The sequence below is a fragment of the Centroberyx gerrardi genome, chromosome 2, assembly GCF_048128805.1.
Source record: "Centroberyx gerrardi isolate f3 chromosome 2, fCenGer3.hap1.cur.20231027, whole genome shotgun sequence".
NCBI lineage: Eukaryota > Metazoa > Chordata > Actinopteri > Beryciformes > Berycidae > Centroberyx > Centroberyx gerrardi.
Window position 1 is genome coordinate 31,842,986 of NC_135998.1, and position 17,216 is coordinate 31,860,201.

The following is a 17,216-nucleotide window of genomic DNA, read 5'->3' on the forward strand; positions in this document are numbered from 1 at the left end:
TACCATGCTGCCATCCACTTTGTCACCGGTGCCTCCCCTCAACACTCATCACTGCGACCTGTATTCTCTACTCAACTGGTCATCACTTCACACTCGCCGACAAATCCGCTGGTATCAGTTCATTTATAAATCCATCATTGGTAAAAATCCCACATACCTCTGTTCATTACTCAACATCTCCGCCAGCAACCATAATCTACGCTCTGGCAAACTCAGAACTATGACCATCCCTAAAGTCCGCACCTTGTTTGGCCGCCACTCATTCCAGTACGCTGCTTCTAGTGACTGGAACGAGTTGCAAAAGTCCTTAAAACTTCACACCCTCCACTGCCTTCCTTTAACAGTTCATTAGAAGACATAGTTTCTGATTACTGCACCTGCTTTTGAATTTTGCTTCTTCTGGCCCTGCTACTATACATAGATTTCTGCTGTTGTATATATTATGTATATTGTGATGGTTCAAACTGACTCATGTTGTTTGTTTATTGTAATTATGTCTTTACTATTTGTATAGACTTGTATACTGTCATTGCCTCTTTGCCAGGTCGTCATTGTAAATGAGAATTGGTTCACAATTGACTTACCAAAGGTTAAGCAAAATAAAATAAATAAAATTTAGTCGCGATATTGTGAAATAGGCCTACGGGGAAATTAAGGACATTTCAGGGATAAAATTAAGTGGTTTGGTTTCGTAGTCAAACCAATGAAAATAATTGAAAAAACGGCAGGGACGCGTTCAAAAACATCATGTGTTCACAGCCTCATGATGCCAATATTTCTGACAGCACTTGAAGTCAGCACAAGTCACAGCAGAGCAGACCGGAGCAGACGTGGCAAAAACACAACGTCATCAAAGTGTGTCTGTCGTTTACTAAGCTAGCCGCGCTAGCAGGTGAGTGGTGCTATTGTTTCTCCTTTAATGTCCAAACAGCGAAACAAACTATCCACAGATGTTCTTTTACTGGCGAATTGGGTAGAAATGTGCATGTCGCCTTTTGTAAATGAACCGTTATCCTTTTGCTAGTACTTTTTGTACTGAGTAGATATCACTGACCGCTGTTAACGTGTATATAGACTGTAGCGTCAACAGTAGCCCCGAGTCGAGCCGTCCGCTGGTACAGACGGACCGTCACGTCGAAGTCCATTAAAAAAATGACATTTTAATGTTGACTTGCTTGCCCGCAAAGGTACATACCTTTACTGGAGACAGTACATTGACTGGAGATATTTTCTGAATTGGTAGGACGTTCGGCATATGGATAATCCACCAAGCAGCACTTTATTTCAATATTACCGCAATTTCTAGAACTCATTCATGCTAATCGCCCACCACGGTGTATTTTGGTGGGAGAAGATTATGGGAATAACAGGTGAGCCAGTTGTTAAAGTTGACATTTTATTGAAGTAAGTGCTACTTGCTGCGTTGGAAGAATGCCGAATTGAAGAGTGTATCCTGATGTTTGTCAGAGGTCTTCAGAAATGTTTTACCACGTCTGTACCCTTGTTGATAAGCAAGGGAGCATTAAAATGACGCGGTTTTGAATGGAGTTGCGTGGCGTTGTCTCAATACAAGACTGAACGACACGTTTCAGGGCAACTGGCTCATTAGGAGATTGGTAAAGTTAGATAAACTGTAACTGACGACGTGGCAGACAGCTGGTATGGGTTGAGAAACTAAGCTTTGATAGTAAGGGTTGCAACATATTTTCACTGTGAAATATTACAGCAACCGAGCAGTGCTGGTGAAATGTAAGCTACCTGAAGCTTGTTACTGCACTAGCATCCAAGGAGGGTAAGCATTGCTAGTGTATGTCTGTAAGTTACAAACCTTGAATAAAATGTGTTTTGTGGAAACAGCATGCTTTCATGCTATGGCAGTTTGTAGAGATTGAAGTGAGAAATTATGAGATAAACAATAGCGACCTGAATACATAGGCCTACTCATGCATCACAACTGCTTATTGAAGAGTTGTACTGAAGAAGGAAAGGAGGCATGATGCTGCATCACTCAACGCCATGATACTCAAAGTAAAGACTTAGAGGAAGTGTTTGTGTATTCAAACTTGTTTGAAGCTGTCACGACGCCATGATTGTAGTTTTCTGTAGACTTTAGTTGGTCTTGATCAGCTGTTTCACATTTAACACACACATGCACTTTGTGAGTGGTATAGCCTATTTGAGTTCATGTTTGAGTTCACGGCAAACCAAACATTGCAATATCAACCACAAACCAACAATCCAGCAAATCATTTTCAGCAGTTCATTGTGTTTGTTTTATTTGAAGTGAATAGGCCTATATCATTCCCACTTACTGGTATTTCCTTGTTGGTGACGTCAGAATTCAGAAAGTTGGGAAAATGAGGGTTCAAATCCTAAGCTCTAAAATAGTATTTATCATCTGAAAGATGAGGTCAATGGTACTGACAATGGTATATGGTGTTTTCTAGTAGTATTTACCAGCTGAAGGCTGACGTGAATGGTATTTTCAGGTGGGAAGCTTGTGAGGCATCCTGGTGACTCAGTGGTCTAAGGCGCGTACCGCCAAATCCGGCCCAGGACCTTTGTCGCATGCCATCCCCCTCTTTCTCCCAATCTTTCCTGTCTCTCTCTACTTTGAACTGTTGAATAAAACACAAATATACCCCCAAAATAATCTTTAAAAAAAGTGGGTAGCTTGTATCTACCGTCTTTCCCTGTGGGATGCAGTATAACAACAAATTCCAGTCAATTAGAAAATGCCAATTTCAAGAGACTCAACTAATGTGCTTTTGGGTTGTAGGCCCAGTATAGCAGAGTGGTAAATTAGTGTCCGTTCTCTGCTCAGGTGCAGGTAAAAGGCTGAGAAGATGATGGAAGAGAGTGGAATTGAGACTACACCGCCTGCCAGCCCCACACCTCCTCCCAGTGTGGCTGCCACAGTCAGCGCCCCGCCACTGACTATAGGTAAGAGATGACGAGTCGCATCACACTCCGGCAGGGTTGGACTTCTTCTTGTTGATTGAAGACCCTAAATTGCCCATAAGCACAAGTGTTGTATAGGATGGTATGATGTAGTTAATGATGTATATGAAGTATGTAGGTGACGTAGTATAGGATATGATGTGTATATATATGTAGTATGTATATGTGATGTAGTATGTATATGACATGTATATGATGCTATGTAAAGCCCTTTGAGACATGCTTGTGATAAAGTGCTATATAAATAAACAAGACTAGACTATGCTAGACTAGTCACTCAAAAAAGTAAACATTATTCATAATGCATTATTCATTTCAAAATGTTATCACTTCACTCATTGCTCCCTGGGCGCAGTAACTCCCCACACTACTCATTCTACTTTTCCCCTACACCCCCAAAATTGATATCATCCTCTCTTACCTTCAGAGATTAGGATAACTCCATTTCTTTGTCTCTGTATGAATGATCTTGAAACCAAAAAGCACAATATTAACCATATTGGAAGGCTTCTGGGCCCCATTCCTCCTACGTGGATAACGGAGGTAGCTGGATAGGTTTGTTTTCTGTTTCTTGAAGCAAGCTTAAAATTGAGTCAAACTTGTTACCAGAGCAACAGCTCCTTAAGCTCAAACCTGCAAAGACGAAGGTTTAGTCAAGAGTCAGCCGGATTGTGACCATGCCTTTTTTAATCTTGCCTCATCCATGAACTCATTTCAACTTCAAGACATGGCTGCCGCTTCCCTTAGAGGGGCACAAATAGATCGAGGTGCTATTATAATTGGACAAGCTTTTAGAAGAGAACGCTAAGAGAATGCTTGATGTTTGAAAGATACAGGCTTAGGATTTGACACTCTTAGGTATTAAGAAAAAGATTATGATGATTTTATCTAAATAAACAGTTTCAATAAAATATATATAAAAAAATAGGACTAATCTGAATGAATTTGGTTTACTATCAACTAGACCAAAACAGATGTGAACTAAATGTGAACTAAAATAGTTTGCTTGACTGTTATTGGATGTATGGAAGCAGATAACGTAAAGTTTAACCACTTCACTTTGATGGAGATTTATCATTTAGACTCTCATAAAACAAACGCATTCGAAATGTAAGTAAGTAAAACTTTATTTATGTAGCACTTTTTTAAACACACCCTTACACAGTGCTTCACAGAGACAAAGAAGAAACGATAAGAATACATAAAAATAAGCATATGAACATACATAGAAGCATACAATAGATTAATAAAAAAACAACAACATAAAAACAGGCATTCTGCACTAGTTGTAGCAGAGACAAGTGAACAGGCTATTACAGTAGCCTAGTCTTGAAAAAATAAAAGCATGAATGATGCACTCCAAATCCTTGGCTGACAAAAGTGTTTTAATTTTTGACAGTACTGTTCTAATGTGTCTCAGTTGGAGGAAATGGGACTGAATCTTACTAGCAATGTGATCAGGACCAGTAATAAGAACCTCAGTTTCGTCAGGGTTTAGCTGGAGAAAATGAAGAGACATCCAGTCCTTAATAGCAAACAGTCATGGAGAGTGACCACATTACTTGGATCATTTGGCTTTACAGATAAATATAAGTGCGTAAAATCTGCAAATTGGTTTTTGATGTTATAACAGATATAAGTTGTAGAAATTGATGGATGGGTGGGGAGGGGGTTATTCGATATTGCGGGAAATATCGCAATATTCACGAAATATGATATTCGATAATATCGAATATCATCCCAAGCCTACTGCTAACAGCCCCTAAAGATGATTTTGAAAGAAATGAGCATCATCCCTATGTTTGTTTTTATTTTTGACCAAAAAGCACATTAATGTGCAAGTCGGGTTTCAAAAACAGTACCAAGACGTGCAATACGAATTCAACATGAGTCCATTCTCTTCTGTTTCTTCCAGGTCTGTCCAGCCCGCTGTCCCTGCCCAGCACCACGTCCATCCCCTTCGGTTCCCCCTCCGTCTCCACCACCCTGCCCCCCGTTCACTCCTCGCCCGCCTTCAGCAGCCCCCTGGCCCCGGCGCCCTCCCGCTCCTCGCACTTCGCCCCTCCCCCCGCGATCGCCGCCCCCTTCACGAGCGGCGCTCCCTTCTCCGCCCCGTCTCCCTCTATGCCTCTCATGGCCTCCCCCGTCGGACCCCCGCCCTCGGGCCCCGTCATGTCGGCCCCTCCGGCGGGCCCGCCCAAATCCAGCTTCTCCATGAGCGCGGGATACGACATCACGCGGGGCCACGCGGGGCGGACGCCGCAGACGCCGCTGATGCCCAGTTTCTCCAGCCCGAACCCCATGCCAGGTAAGATCCTCCCTTGTCTTTGAAAGGCGTATTCCAGGCAGGGAAAGTCAGGGAATTTGGTCAATTCTCTGGGGAAGTCAGGGAATATCAGGGAATTTTACATTACAGATGGGTCACTTTACAGGAAGAGAGCAGAATGTATTTTCCAACTTGTTTCACACAAAACCAGGAAGGAAAGAACATTTATAGATGAAAGTGCTCCAACTCAGTTATGGAAAGTCATAGAAATGTCATGGAATTTTATATTAGAAAAGCTATTATAATTGTGTTAAAAGAGAAAATTTTAGCCCACCAATTCAAGCAACTTGTTGTCTACGCTGTCCTCCCCCCCTCTCTCCCTCCCTCTCTCCCACTCTCTCTCTCACTAATCTGGCTCTAACAATTCAGGCTTTATCACACTAATGGAGGCTTACTAAATGTTTTGTATTTTATAAGCGTATGTCTGATGTTCTTTCACTTCATGTTTTTCTGCTAACAGAAATGTTTAGGGTTGTTACCACCACCACCACCACTGCTACTAATGCTGATACTACTAATGAAGCGAAGCCTGTGAAGCTACTTCCCCTTGTTACAAGGGTTTCTAAGTGCTATTTTTATTGATTATTCTATTCTGTCCTCCAGGTGTGGTTTCCAATCCCATGGTCCAACAGCCAGTGATGTCAGGAGGCTTAGATGCCGGATCGCCAATTACTTTCCCCGAGGAGCAAGAAGATCCCAGAGTGTCTGGAGATAACAACACGGGCGGAGGCATTTGGGGCTTCTTCAAGGTAAGAGAACTTACACTTGACACTCGTGTGATTGGCTGCGGTTGCAATTTTGATTAAACTGGCAAGATTGACACCCGCTCCACATGCCATGAGGGATCATTTTAGTTAGTTGTTTAAGAACTGTGTGTTGAATGAGGACCTATATCTGGTCATATTTCAGCATTGCTGTAGTATTTGTGTTCACTTTCCTTATCAAACACATTTAGCACGTCCGTGCCAAGATGCAATTTAATTTGTAATCAGAATAATATTCTTATTCTGATTATATGGCTTTTCATTTTGTGTGCAAATTATTTATTTGTGGGTTTGTTCACTTGTAAGAGTATTAAGTTTCTGATCATTTAGTCTATTTCAATTGATGCTATGTTGTCAAACATACACATTAAAATGCTACAGCAGGGTTTCCCATTAATGTATTAAACTGTGGTGCGCCGCCACAATTTAATACATTAATGACAGGTTTAATACATTAATGACATTAATCACAGGTACTATTTTGAGAGGTTTCATCACCCCTCTGCACACACATATATCCAGCTTATTCAAAACTCGTTTGCTAGAATTATTAAATTATCCAGGTGTCAGTGGCTCCCTGCTTTAGTGCCTCAGTGCTCGCTCACACACACACACACACACGTGTATTCTGTCTGTATTTATGTCCTGTCGCTCTGTACAGCGCTTTGTTGACAAAGTTAGTTAAAGTTAAACGTGAACTTACATATATTATGAGACTCTGAAAGGTTTATTTATTTTGGTAATGTTTATAAATATTGTAACACTGGAGAGAAAACGGATCTTGATTTTTTTTACTTTAATTCCTCATAAAAGATCATCCTGTAATTGTCCCCCACCAAAGGGGGGACTATGGATCGGTCTCCATCCGTTAGTTAGTTAGTTAGTCACACTGTAACGTTGACTTTGTGCCGCTAGGGGGCGGCATTGACAATGAATGGGGACTCAGTGGTAAAGCAAAACAGTTAAAGTTATCATAGGTAACATAATAGTCTACATACGCTACACACTTGGAGACATCAGACTGGGTTGATGTGTTGAAGTGAGAGTCAATGGAGAATTTTTGGGCTAACCTCTAACCACAGTACAGTTGTTGGACTGTTATACTGTTGTTGCACTCATCACTGCACTACCACTGTGCCGTCACTGTTGGCTCCTTATATCATATTACCACTTACCTACTGTGCAATACCATATATCACTTATCATTTAGCATTTATATATATATATATATATTCATAACACTCATGCTCCTGGTGTTGTATGTTATATTGTATTATAAATTGTATTGTAGTGTACATTGTGTAATGTACGGATTGTATTTATTGCGTATTGTAGTTCTTATATTTTGTACTGTATTGAGTAAAAACAGGACAATTACAGTTACTACATTTCAAGATATAACTTGTAAGCCTAATTCTGAGGAGAGTAGGCAACAGAAATATATGGTCAATCTGTCCTTTCATTGTCCCATACCAAAATGCTTATACAATTTCACTCATATTTCAAGTACACTCAGCAATCACTGACTGACCCAAGGGTGGAACTACGTCACTGGTGGGGGACAACATGTTTACTATTTGCTTGTTTGAAGTGTGTTGCCTGTGTGTTTCCAGGGTGTAGCAGGTAACCCCATGGTGAAGACGGTCCTGGACAAAACCAAGCACTCTGTTGAGTCCATGATCACCACTCTGGATCCTGGCATGGCTCCGTACATCAGTAAGTCAAAATTTGGGTTTAAATTAAAAATATGCTCTATAATCATGGACCAGCGCCTGGGATGCCATACTAATGGTGCTTGATTTTCAGACATTTCTCTGTGACAAAAGGGCAGATTTCATAGCAATTTCAACTATCTGCAATCTGCTACTAGCTGCAGTGTAAAAGTGAAAATCATAAGCTACTGCAAAATTCCAAAATTATTCGATATCGCGGGAAATATCGCGGTATTCACGAAATATCGCAGTATTCGATCCTATCGAATATCGACCCAAGCCTAAAACGTATTACCGTATTTCCTCTAATAGTGGCCTGTAGTCAATTAAAAGCCGGGTCTCCGATAATGGCCGGGGCCGTGGTCGACACGAACAAATAAAGGCCGGCCTCAAATACAGGCCGGGGGAAAAAACAAAGGAAACAAGACTAGGTCAAAACCTAGTATATGGCTGGACCGTGTCCGTCTCCTCTCTCCGCCGCTGCCTCTCCACCGCGCCCACGGCCCGCATTGATCCTCCCGATCCAAGCCCCGGACCCCCGCCGAAATCTCGGCCGGATCACCGGGAACACATCGGCGCCCAGGTTCAGTTAGCTTCAGTTAGCTTCAGCTTACATGCAAACAACGGTGGATACCGGTAAACTCCTGATGCCTGTTTGTAACTGTAGTTTGTAGTAACGTACAAGTGCCACAAGACGGCTCGGCCGGCGGAAGTCTCTGGAGCATGCCGTCGTCGATTACCGTAATTATCATAATGCATTGCAGTAACAAAAAAACGTCTACCTAACGAACCCCAACAGAAGCAGATCAGAAATCAAGGAGGCTTCGTACTAAAATATGAGCAAATATACTTATCAAACAGAGGGAATTAGAAATAAAGGCCTGTCTCTAATATAAGCCTGCTTCCAATAAAGGCCTGGTACGCTCTGCAGTTGAGGTAAATAAAGGCCCGGGCCAATAATAGAGGAAATACGGTAAATCATTTGTGTGGGTGTGAATAATGATGTGTTACGTGCTTGATGAGACACTTTTCAAGGCTTGTGAGGCACTGTATTTTCTGAATTTGCACACTAGCTTAAACACCTGAAGACTTTACACATTGGACATTGGAATCATGCAAAAAAAAAAAAAAAGTTTCAGTCTCTAAAAATCAGCCCCACTGATAACTTGAGAATTGGAGCTGGTGCCTGAAATAGGACTGAGAAAACCTGGACTTCTCAAAGGTGGGAAGAGGAACAGTGATGGACATTGTCAATGCTAGGGCAAAGTTTGGAGAAGTGAGGCTCTTTAGTAAATGTGGAAAGAGGGAGAGGCTAAGAAGAAGTGGTTTGAGTTGTACTAAGATTGAATAAATGTTTTTTTCAACCCTCGTGTTCTCATCTCTCTGCCTAAGCTGCCTCTCGACAGCAGCAAGCTCTCACATCGTATCCTCCTTGTGATCTTCCATCCTCTTTGTGAAAAAGGCCTTGATTTCAGACAGTTCTTGGGTTAGTTTACTACTCTTGCGATGTAGGATTCTTACTGACAAATCCGAGCAATGCCTCAGCTGTCAGATCTTGATACCGTACTCTTTTAGCTTGAGAGAGGGGCTGGATTTTTGTTTCTTGTCATGTATCTTGTGATTAACTGCTGACCTGCTGATTTAACTTGACCTTGATAGAGGATGAGATTGTTTCCTGGGTTATGTTCTCATTTTCAGTGATGTTGGCAAAGGACAGTCTTCTCTGAAGTTGTAATTAATGCTTTAAATTTAAAGAAGTCCAACTTTCTTTGCGATGGATCATAACTGTACCGTTCAAATACAGGGTTATGCAAAGTTTGTATATTGTGTATATCGTGATATTTTGGCGGGACAGTATCGCGATATAACATTTTTTATATCGCCCAAGCCTAATTCCTAGAAGTGTAAATTTGTCTTCATTTCATTTGGAAATGTCTTCTAATCAATAGAGTCTGATATTCTCTGTTTTAATAAACCGTTGTATATTTACTCCTTACAATATATTTGAACATTATTCTGATTTAGTTATGGTGAATTTATAGCGCTACATGTTGTCTTAGTCTGCAAAGTGAAGCAGTTGCTTGTTAGCTTTTTCTTTAATGTTCAAGTCACTTCATCATTATTCTTCATTGTTTTATTTTAATTAGTCTACATTAAATTGTAACATCAGTTGCACTGGCTATTACTTGGAGAAGTGTGAGTGCAGCGCTGACTGTAGAGCAGCAGAGCCTGTGTAGACCTCTTTTCATTTTGTATTGTCCGACTGTGGCCACCATTCTGTTGTAATTCGTCTATTTCGGTCAAATAATTACATAATGCTTTGATTGGAATTTGGGAAACATACCCACCGGTTTTTGAAAAGTCCTTTGAAATTTGCCATTTTATTATTATTATTGTTCTTGTACAAATTAGACCCACGAAACAAACTTTCTTACATCTGTGAAGCCACTGCATTGTCTTCTTCCTGTCTCAGGGTGAATGTAATAGTTTTGTTTTGAAACACTATGAAGATGTAACATGAAGTCAGTTAGATAGATGGAACACCCCAGGGCTGAGCATTATTGATTGGTGGTTTAACCTTGGGAGCCAACTGCAGTGCTGATGCTAGATAGTCCAAGTCCAGCAAATAGTAGAAACAGTTGAGCGATGCAATCTCTTTTGTGATTCATCTTATGACATTCCTTATCTTATCACATTCACCTCAAACGTTTCATGCGAATTTGGCTGATTCTCCACTGTTTGGCGTCAAAGCCCAAATGTCCCCAAATAGGAGAGACTGTCTCTCTTCTACACTGACATGGATGGATGCAGAGGAAACGCTCGCTCTCTCTCTCTCTCTCTCTCTCTCGCTCTCTCTCTCTCTCTCTCTCTCTCTCTCTCTCTCTCTCTCTCTCTCTCTCTCTCTCTCTCTCTCTCTCTCTCTCTCTCTCTCTCTCTCTCTCTCTCTCAGTGGATCATTATCAGTCTGAGAGTAGTGTATCGGACGTTGGGCTGAATTAGCGTGGCTTAAGAGGGATTTTTGCATGCATGCCTGTTGTACCTCTTTCTTAATCCACTTTGTACGTTCTTGTTCTCCAGAGTCCGGCGGCGACGTCGATATCGTAGTGACGTCGGACAAGGAGATGAAGGTGGAAGCGGTCAGAGACGCCTTTCAGGAGGTGTTCGGCATGGCCATGGTCACCGGAGAGCCCGGTCAGTCCAACATCGCCCCGCAACCTGTGGGCTACGCAGCCGGTGTCAAGGTCAGCTCGCCGCTATTTCTCAAACTTTATTTTCTTTTTTTTTTTTTCTGTATTAAAGACAGATTTTATTGTATTTTAGTTTTACTGGGCAGAATGCAATAAAAAATGCATACTGAGAGAGGGCGGGAATTAGGCTTGGGCCGATATTTTTATATTATCGAATATCGCGGTATTTCCCGCAATATCGAATGCACACAAGATTTATACACGAGATTTATCAGATCCTATTTTTTGACTACTTCTATTAAAAAGTCAACAACTCGGACATATTTGCTTATTCGCAAGTGCAGTAGGTTGGCATACTGTTTGAGTATGAATACTGTGAGAAGTTTATTCATTGTAATTTGTGGCTAGTCATCTTAAACTAACAAGTGATGTTTTTTTGGGTTTTTTTTTAACGCCTCTAATCCAACATCACATTTTAGTCTATAGGGCCAGGCTAGTTGATTATGATATACAGTAGATCTATGTATTGGCCTGCTGGCTTGTTTCATTTTAATATAGTAGGCTAAAATGTGATGCGTTTCTGTTGGATTTAACTAGAGGATTATGCTGTTGCCTAATGAAAGCTTCAAGAAAGAAACATTGCTGACATCATTAGTCATCATTGTGTAGACTGTGATCTGCTTCCTTATTCCACTTATTTGGATAGCCTTAGAATATTGTCAGTATTCGGATGACAATTATTATATTTTTTCTTTTCCACAATATTTTTATTTAAATTTTCAACACCATGAAATACAGCCTTTTACATTCATATAATATAGAATACAACATAAAATTGCTGCATTAACACAAAACAAAACAAAAAAACAACGAGAATGCTCCTCCTGTTTTATCTTATGTCATTCACTTGATCATCTGTTAAATCTAAGTCCTTAACATAATTAATGAAGGGCATCCATATATTCTCAAATATACGCTGTTTAGCCTTTAATATGTAAGTTATCCTTTCTAATGGAAGGCTTGATAACATCTGTCTTATCCATTGATTAGTGCTTGGTCTGTGAACCGTTTTCCATAACAGTGCAATACATTTTTTGGCCTTAAGCAAGCAGAGATCTATAAATTTGATAATTATTTTATATAATTATCCATACCTGAGTAAAATGAAATGTCTTTTGTTGAGGTATAATTTATGGTGTTTGACAGATAATTAGTCGACTGCGGTGAGTGCTGGAAAGAGTGGAAGTGGAAATCAATTATACAAAAAAAAATTGCGGAGACTGTAATTATCAGGAATCAACCAAATCAGGATATCCATTCATATTCATATCCATGGAAAAACAGTATTGAGTGTGTTTTTCTGTGATTCCACCGTCTATCAAGAGTAGATATTGTACATCAAAAATAAACATATACATACATAGTCTCAGTATAGTCCCATACATCTGCCAGACACCAAGTTATGGAGGAATACTAAAACTGCCAGATTATGCTTGAGGAAAAAAGGACCTGTGATCTGCCACGTTATTAGAATAGTGAACAATAGTGCACAAACCATTGTGTGTGTGTGTGTGTGTGTGTGTGTGTGTCTACAGGGAGCTCAGGAACGCATCGACAGCCTGCGACGGGCCGGCTTGATCCACGAGAAGCAGCCGGTGGTCTCTGTGGAAAACTTCATCGCAGAGCTTTTTCCTGACAAGTAAGCAGAAAAGCACCGACTCGCATCGACATGCCGAGATAAAACCCTGGGAACCAAATTCGCCCTTTAATAGATCTTTCAGCATCAGTCTACTACTTCCTTCATGGGATGCTTAGAACCTCTTCTCCCTGGCCTTATTTTTCCAAACCAATGTCAACGCACAACTTTAAGGTTTTTGTCAGATAATTGCACATATAGAGAGGTCGTTTTTTAACGCAGCCGTCCATCCCCTTACTCCTTGTACATCTGGTGTGACAGTGTGGATTCTTCCCTGGAGTGATGGCTGTGCAAAGTGTCTTCATGGACAAAGAGAACTGTTGTTTATATCAGTATTATATCCGTCTTATATTATGTTAAGGCAGTCTTCTTTTCCTAGGGCAAAACACCGAAACACTACCCGTTCGCTAACTGTAAGTCACTCTGAATAGGAGCTAGGGTTCGACTGATATGACTTTTCGAAGGCCAATAGCGACATCTTTGTAGCTGATGTATAGTGTTGATATTCAGTATTTAAATTGGACCGTTTTCATGCCAAAAAATTCCCAAGTATTCAGTGTTTCTCTCAGGATTGTGTTCTTGTCAGGGTGGAAAAGCCTCTGAAACAGCATTTAGACCATCATGGGACACTAAAACTCTCCACTGAAACGCAGACTAATGGAATTTTTACGTGGGTTAGCAGCTCCTTAAGGCGGAGTGAGGCAGGTTTCATTGCAGGTTTTTCCAGACTGACAGACCTGAAGCTGTTGAGTAAAATCATATCCTTACCTCCGTCGTATCGGAGGCGGACCACACTAACTGGCTGATATCCGATTTTTATTTAAAGGCAAATATCAGCCGATCAGGTTATAAAGTCGAGGAACATAAGCAATTAATTCTTTGTCTTAATCGGCCTTCAAAGGGCTGCATACTGGTAGTTGTGGATGTACAGTACAGTCATACATTCATCCTGCGTAACCAAATGCAGAAGTATAGAAGTCTTGAATATGAGTTAAAAATGCACCTTTGTCTCCTCTGACCAGGTGGTTTGACATCGGCTGTTTGATCCTGGAGGACCCCGGTCTGGGCGTCCACCTCGAGATGTTCACCCAGACGACTCCGCTGGCCCTGGAGCATGTTCAACAGGTAAAAATCAGCAGTACATCCTAAAATAACACATTTGGAAGTAGGCTTGGGCGATATCCAAAATGTAATATTGCGATACTGTCCCGCCAAAATATTGCCATATACGATATTATCGCGTTATATACACTACCAGTCAAAAGTTTTGACACACCACATTTTTCTTTATTTTTACTATTCCCCACATTTAAAAATAATAGTAAAGACTTACAAACTATGAAATAACACAAATGGAATTATGCAGTGATGAATAAAAGTGTTAAATCAAACCTATCTTATACTTTAGATTCTTTAAAGTAGCCGCCCTTTGCCTTGATGGAAAGACAAAGGCTTTGGAAAGAAATTCATACATAGGATCAACTTCACTATTTATATTTGTCTAAGAAACACATTTCAAGCATTTAAGCAGAAGCCTTTAGATCAAAATGGCTTTAAGAGAATGAGAAACATAGAACATTCAGTGAGGTGTGTCGAAACTTTTCACTGGTAGTGTATATATTTTTTTTCCTTTTTTTTTCACAGTTTTTTTTGGGGGGTATTTTATTTCTTCCAAATTACATGAAATTTCCAGGCTATATATTCGATATCACAGGAAATATCGCAATATTCACAAAATATTGCGATTATTAATAATAGCGAATATCGGCCCAAGCTTATTTGTCAGATGTTCACTTAGTACCTGAGAGGTTCTGCTGTGAGGAGGCGCTCATGTCACGATAGTGGTCCTAAAACTTTTATTTATTTATTTATTTATTTTCTTTTCAGGCTCAGTCCCTGACCCCCCCTGACTACAGCCTGCGCTGGTCGGGCCTACTGGTTACCGTCGGCGAGGTCCTGGAACGCAACCTGCCCAACATCAACCCGACAGACTGGCACCAGGCCGTCACCGGCATGACGCAGCGCCAGATGATCCAGAGCGCCGCCAAGGCTCTCGCCGGCCTCTATAAACAGCAGCTGCCACCCAGGACTGTGTGAAGCCTCGCCGGCACGCCGGCTTCTGACCACACACACTGGGAGGAGGTGAACACGAGTCGGGAGGGGACGGGACGGGACCGGCAGCCGTTTTGCCCGGCGAGGTTCTTCCTCGCTCCCCCAGCCGTCCTCCATCTGTCCTCTCGAGGACAAAGCCAAATGCACATTTCTTGTAATGTATTAATGTTTGTGTACAGAGAGATGTCGGTTGACGTTCCAACATGTCAATAGGGGATTACTGAAATGGCATCAGAAACCAAAATTGATTTCAGAACATTTTCTCTCGCCGGCTAAGGCTTAAATGAAGACTAAACCGTTAACCATTTCTTTATCCTCTTCGAAAAGATTATTAGACACTGTGTATGTTAATATCCGGACCTTGAAAGCATATTGTTTCAATGTGTGTCAGAAATGTTCATATAGGTAACATTACTAGTTTGTTAAATGCTAATGGTTATTGACGAGAAACTATTATACGGACGAACATTTTGAAACAGAAAGCGTGACTTACTTTTTGATCAGGTAATTGTCGTGTTTTAGGTGTAACGTATTGTTTTAAGAAAAAAAAAAAATCAAAAGTATCGCTTTTGTATTCATTCCAACTTGTCTAATATTTGCCCACTATAACCATTGTGCTTTATGTACGCACTCCTCGCAAAGAAAAAGCTTCTACCCATGAGCAATAGCAGGGGGGGGGGGGATGCAGAAAAAGACAACACACAGCTCTGTGATGTGGGATTTTGTTTGGAAGGCAATCAGTTTTATTGGATGCTGCTACAGGCAGTCGGACACTCTGCCAAAACCCCCCCCCCCCCCCCCCCCCCCATAGATTGTAGAGTAAACACGGCTCTTCAAGGATAGATGCTTACATAGTTTCAGAGAAAAACTAGGAATACTCACTTCAACTGTTCTTAACTCAGTCATCTTTGGTGGAGAGAAAATAGCGATTCCTCTGTGTACCTTTGTGTCTCCTAAATGTGCCTTTTTACACCAGTAAAATAAAGAACTTTTTTTCATGCTGGTTTGTATCGGTGCCGAAAAGGTTTCTTGTTTTTTATATTTCCCTATGTGGCTCTTATCTATTAATGAGAATGCATCGCTACACACAGATAGTTTAATCTCTATTCTCACATGTAACAGAGGTATTGACAGTATTGATCCATATTTAACATGCACATAAACCACAATAGCGATTATGACACCGCCACTCATGTTTATTACCGTTTATTAACAAACAAAAAGTTTATATTTTACATAAATATTTTACGTAAATTCTACAGTCTTACATTAGACAAGAGAGATGTCTTGTGATTGATGTAATAAATTACGTTTTTAAGTAATTGAAGCATATTACAGTACTGGTTTTAAGGCTTTCATCTTATAAATTATTACCGGGATAATATCGTGTATCGAGATAATTTTGACCAAGATAATCGTACTATGAGATTTTCATATTGGCACAGGCCTAGTGTCAATATATCGGTATCGATCTGATATTTCTGGCATTTTTGTGTCACTTAATACAAATTAGCAACAGAATAAAACTAACGTGATCTTATGTTTAAAAAAAGCTTAACCTGTTTTGCACCTGCATTTGTACTAAGATGGATACAAAAATGCGTATCAGATTTTGGTTTCGGCTTCAAAAAACCATATGGCTGCATCCCTAGACTCAACATTAGCCTCCTGTGATGTAGCCGTAGCTCCCGCTGGCTCTTCCCTCACATCTCTTTTCAAGGGGCTTGGACAGGAAAGTAAGATTTATGACCATAACTGACATGACTCCATAACCGTGTCACGATGAATGCACAAATTACAAAATGACTCTGGGTGGCGAATTCATTCTGACCTAGTTTCAGCCACAGTGAATGAGAATATAAGTGAAAGTCCTTAACTGGGGGCATCAATTCACTAAACCATAAGCGAGGATGTCCCTGCATCTAATATCACTTCTAATATAACTTATGAAAACTTCCAAACCTGCTTATATTGATGTGAGGGCAAATGGAGCAATGACTTTTCATGATTAATGTTGTGGCTCTTTTGGTTTTCATAGCACTATGAATCATCTGGCTGATGCTTGAAGAATGTTCACTTATTTTACTGCACTAATTCACTAATTCAAGTCGCTCTGGATAAGAGCGTCTGCTAAATGCCTAAATTCCAAATTATGTTAAAACCTGTAAATGGTACTAATCACAGATGTTTTGTTGAATTAGGCCCACGACAACTCCAGAAGGCTCAATATTTCTGTGTCCCAGAACCCCAAACAGCGGTTCAGAGACTGAATTGTATCAGCAAGCCAACCTATCAAGAATAAATATACAGTAACAAACAATAGAGCAACCATGCTAACTGCAAACAATATGTCAGCTAGCATGCTACAAACACAAGCTAACAAGCCAACATAACAACAATATAGTTATCTCTGACAGTTCAAATCAGCCTGATCTCACATCAAATTCATTGTTCACG

The 17,216-nt window shown here is 40.6% G+C and overlaps 1 protein-coding gene across 2 annotated transcripts; it reads left to right on the forward strand.

Annotated features, from left to right (window-relative positions):
* The first annotated feature begins 863 nt into the window (after positions 1-863).
* prrc1 (proline-rich coiled-coil 1) lies at positions 864-15,762 on the forward strand. 2 transcript variants are annotated; one of them, XM_078287993.1, is made up of 9 exons: positions 864-892; positions 2,831-2,943; positions 4,877-5,269; positions 5,891-6,036; positions 7,665-7,767; positions 10,842-11,005; positions 12,547-12,650; positions 13,670-13,772; positions 14,535-15,762. In XM_078287993.1, the coding sequence occupies exons 2-9, from the start codon at positions 2,847-2,849 to the stop codon at positions 14,742-14,744; spliced, it is 1,320 nt and encodes a 439-aa protein (XP_078144119.1). In that variant the 5' UTR covers positions 864-892; positions 2,831-2,846; the 3' UTR covers positions 14,745-15,762. The 2 variants fall into 2 exon arrangements, with proteins under 2 accessions (XP_078144119.1, XP_071762581.1); XM_071906480.2 differs by having other exon boundaries at positions 866-892; positions 2,825-2,943.
* The last annotated feature ends 1,454 nt before the right edge of the window (positions 15,763-17,216 follow it).

Excerpts from the sequence above, each read along its gene's own strand:
- prrc1 (XM_078287993.1), top strand. The coding sequence starts at position 2,847 with ATGATGGAAGAGAGTGGAATTGAGACTACACCGCCTGCCAGCCCCACA. Across the intron at positions 7,768-10,841 it reads TGGCATGGCTCCGTACATCA|AGTCCGGCGGCGACGTCGAT; the intron begins GTAAGTCAAAAT and ends CTTGTTCTCCAG. Across the intron at positions 12,651-13,669 it reads GCAGAGCTTTTTCCTGACAA|GTGGTTTGACATCGGCTGTT; the intron begins GTAAGCAGAAAA and ends TCCTCTGACCAG.